Raw genomic sequence first — 3,986 nt, 5'->3', positions numbered from 1 at the left:
AAAAAAAAAAAAAAAAAAAAAAAAAAAAAGATGACAACATTGCTTCAGAGGTACATTTTTGTTGCACCAAGATTCGAAAATCCAGATGAAGGAGAATCGAGACAAACACTTTTGCTGTGAAGACATACTAACCTTTTCCCATCTTGATGGATATTCAGATTCCGATAGTTTAGATTCTAGAATTCCAGGTTACTAACGGGCTAGTGTTCTATCATTTTGATGCTCTAGAACTTCACTGTCCAATAAGGTAGCCATTAGCCACGTGTAGCTATTTAAATCGATTAAAATTAAATAAGATTGAAAATTCAGTTTCTCAGTCATACTGGCTGCCATTTTAAATACTCGGTAGCCACATGTGGCTGACAGTTACTGCATTGGTCAGTAGATACGGAACGTTGTAATATTCTAGAATTCCAAGATGCTAATAAGCTGGGGTTTTAACACTGTAATATTCTAGAATTCCAGGATGCTAAGAAGTTGGGCTTCTAACACTGGAATATTTTAGAATTCCAAGATTCTAATGCGCTGGAGTTCTAATGTTGTTCTATTCTGGTTTCCAAGATGCTCATGGGCTGGGACCCCAGCCCAAGTCCCAGCCCATGAGCATCTTGGAATTCCAAGGATCTAGGATCCAGGATCGAGACGCTAGGATCCTAGCATCTAGGATTCCAAGGGCCTGAGAGTTTTTATCTCTGAGGTTTCATGCCATTTCTCGCCTGTCCAGGTGTCTGGGGTTTGGATGGAGAACTCTTCTCTCGGCTACGAGTATGGGGATTACGGCGAGATTCCAGATCTCCCTGTGGACTGTGTTGATGGCACCTGCGTCTCCATCGAACCCCTCCACGTGGCCCCACTCCTGCTGTATGCCGCCGTCTTCCTGGTGGGGTTGCCAGGCAATGCCATGGTGGCCTGGGTGACCTGGAAAGAGGCCCGCCGGAGGGTCGGTGCCACCTGGTTCCTCCACCTGGCCATGGCGGACCTACTCTGCTGCTTGTCTCTCCCCATCCTAGCGGTGTCCGTCGCCCACGGGGGCCGTTGGCTGTATGGGGCCGTGGGCTGCCGGGCCCTGCCCGCCGTCATCCTGCTGTCCATGTACGCCAGCGTCCTCCTCCTGGCCACTCTAAGCGCTGACCTTTGCCTGCTGGCCTTCGGTCCCAGCTGGTGGGGTGCAGCTGGGAGGGCATGCAGGGTGCAGGTAGCCTGTGGGGCATCCTGGACACTGGCCTTGCTGCTCACTGTGCCCTCAGCCATCTACCGCCGGCTGCATCAGGAGTATTTCCCACACCGGCTGGAGTGCGTGGTAGACTATGGTGGCTCGACCGTGGCCAAGAACTCAGTGACTGCCACCCGGTTTATTTTCGGCTTCCTGGGGCCACTGGTGGTCGTGGCCAGCTGCCATGGTGCCCTCCTTTGCGGTGCCACCCGACGCCGCTGGCCACTGGGCATGGCCGTTGTGGTAGGGTTTTTTGTCTGCTGGTCCCCCTACCACACGCTGGGGCTGGTACTCACTTTGGCTGCCCCACACTCCGTGCTCTTGGCCCGGGCCCTGCGGGCTGAACCCTTGGTCGTGGGCCTGGCCCTTGCTCACAGCTGTCTCAATCCCATGCTTTTCCTGTATTTCGGGCGGTCTCAACTCCGAAAGTCTCTGCCAGCTTCATGTCGCTGGGCCCTGAAGGAGTCACAGAGCAATGATGAAAGTGTGGTCAGCAAGAAATCCACTGGCCAAGACCTGGTCTCAGAGATGGAAGTGTAAGCTAGAGGGAAATTGGTTTGTATCCTCCTATCCCACTTTACAAGACTGGCTTTGGGCATAGCTGGATCCAGGGGCTTAATGATATTGTCGTTTATTCCTTGATTCATTCAACAAATATTCATTATGCCCCCTGCTATGTGCAGTGCAGATATAGTACATTTCCATCATTGCAGGAAATTCTATGGGACAGGGCTGCTCTAGAATATCACCTGTTCAGATCTTTTAAATCACATAGCAGTGACACCTTCATGTAGAGTCATTACTCCAGGATAGCACTTTACACATAGTTTCTACTTTAAGGTAATTCTTACAACAACCCAGGCAGGCAGGGGGAGATGCTTCTTTTCATAAGCTGAGGCCCAGGGAGAAGAGGTCATTTGCCCAAGATCACACAGCAAGCAAGTTATAGAGTTGAGATTTGACACCATGTTTACTTGACTCCAGTGCCCATGCTCTTGATCACCAAACTTTTCCTTCGTTGCCTTGTTCAAATAATAGTTCCTCCAGGAAGCTCTCCCTGATTCATTCCCCTCCCAGGGAGGAAGTAGTGTTCTGTTCTCCAAGTTTCTGGAACAAAAATTCCCAGCTAAACTGTAAATTTCCTAAGGACAACATCTGGGCCAATTTAATTTCTGTCTCTCCTCCACCTACCCCAAGCCTTAAAAAGAGACAAACTAGTTTGTGATTTTCTTCCTGATTTCATATTTGTTTACTTCTTGCCATTTTCCTTTTTTTTTTTTAAAAAATTGTAGTTCTCTTTTGTACATTTTAAGCAGATGTTAGTCAGTTTCTTCCTCTTCTTCTTTTGATAATGACACAAGAATTGGCCTACGTTCAAACTGTTTCCCAAGGGTTTGATAGTTACATGCAACTTCCCACTTGACATCTCAACTCAATGTACAATAAATTACTCAATATGCTCAAAATGGAACTTTGGATTTTCTCTCTCAGCCATCCTCCTGCATCTTCCCCATCTCAGTTGATGGCAACTCCATATTTCCAGGAGCTCAGGCCAAGAACTTTGGGGTCATCCTTGCCGTCTCTCTCTCACATTCCATGGCCAATCTGGCAGCCAATCCTGCAGATTCTATCTTAAAATATCCATCTTCTCTGCTAACGTCCTGGTCCAGCCACCTATTGCTTCCTCTCTGGTCCCCTTTTCTCATCTTGATTCACTATAGTCTGTTCCCCACATGGGAGCCAGAGGATTCTGTTAAAATCTAAGTCACATGGAACTCTGCCCATGGAGCCCATCTCACTCAGATTGGAAGCCAAAGTCCTCACTTTGGTGTGTACGATCTATCCTCTTCCTCTCTCCCTACTATTCCCCGATCCTTCATCCAGTCACACAAACCTGCTTGCTGGCCCTTGAACCCTCCAAGTTTGTGGTCATCTCAGTCTTGGCCTCTGGGGCTTCCTCTACTTAGAACGTCCCCGCCCAGGGATCCCCATGGCTTGCAGCCCCACTATTTTCAGCTCTCTGCTCAAATGCTACTTTCTGGGAGATGTCTTCTGTGACTGTCACTGGGCCAAAGAGCAACACTCCTTGCCCCTTCCCTGCTTTGTTTTTCTCCATAGAGTATGCAGTTCTTCTTGACAGTCTATTTTAATCTATGTGTCTGTCTCGCCCACCAAACTATGAGCTCCTTTGTTTTGTTCATTTCTGTATCCTCAGTGCCTAGAACTGATTCCAGAAATGAAGGCTGTACCTCCTTAACTGCAAAGGTATCCAAAGGTACGAGGAGAATGACAGGAAGGATATAAAAATAAAAATGAAAGATCTAACATTTATGAAGCGCCTATATGTACAGTAGTGAAAAAAGTTTATGTACCTTATGTATACTTTTGCATTTATTTTTCCCAACAACCTTGAAAAGTAGGTATTATCCTCGTGTTATAAATAGGGAAACAGGCTCAGGGCTGCAATGACTGGCCCATCTAGGACTAAAGAGGACTGACTTTTCTCGTTCAGTTAGTCATTCATTCAACAAACACTTAACGGCTATCTAATCCCTGTGGTCGTCGCTGGAAAACATAGGACGTCTAAGACAGAAAGCTGGGAAGTTGAGTTGTATTATTCATTAGTGAGTTGATAGGGTGAATTATACATTGATAGAATTATGTGTTAATAATTATGAATCATAATAAATAAATAACGGGGCTGTTTTAATAGTGTCTGGGCTCCGGCCAGCTTCCTAGTTCGGCTAAAACCCCAGCGTCCGGGCGAACCCCA

At 47.0% G+C, this 3,986-nt stretch overlaps 1 protein-coding gene across 7 annotated transcripts in view; it reads left to right on the top strand.

Moving 5' to 3' along the window:
* Positions 1-2,489, top strand: part of LOC112415400 (C5a anaphylatoxin chemotactic receptor 2-like) — a 25,666-nt gene extending 23,177 nt beyond the window's left edge. For all 7 annotated transcript variants that reach the window (XM_024768348.1, XM_024768349.1, XM_024768355.1 and 4 more), the window contains one exon: positions 725-2,489. In XM_024768348.1, the coding sequence (XP_024624116.1) occupies positions 725-1,753 (1,029 nt within the window). In that variant the 3' untranslated portion in view covers positions 1,754-2,489. The remainder of the gene's footprint in view (positions 1-724) is intronic.
* The last annotated feature ends 1,497 nt before the right edge of the window (positions 2,490-3,986 follow it).

Source organism: Neophocaena asiaeorientalis, unplaced genomic scaffold (genome assembly GCF_003031525.2).
Source record: "Neophocaena asiaeorientalis asiaeorientalis breed wild unplaced genomic scaffold, Neophocaena_asiaeorientalis_V1.1 scaffold629, whole genome shotgun sequence".
In the NCBI taxonomy this organism is placed as follows: domain Eukaryota; kingdom Metazoa; phylum Chordata; class Mammalia; order Artiodactyla; family Phocoenidae; genus Neophocaena; species Neophocaena asiaeorientalis.
Note: the sequence above shows the minus strand (reverse complement) of the source record. Positions and strands in the feature narration are given on the sequence as shown.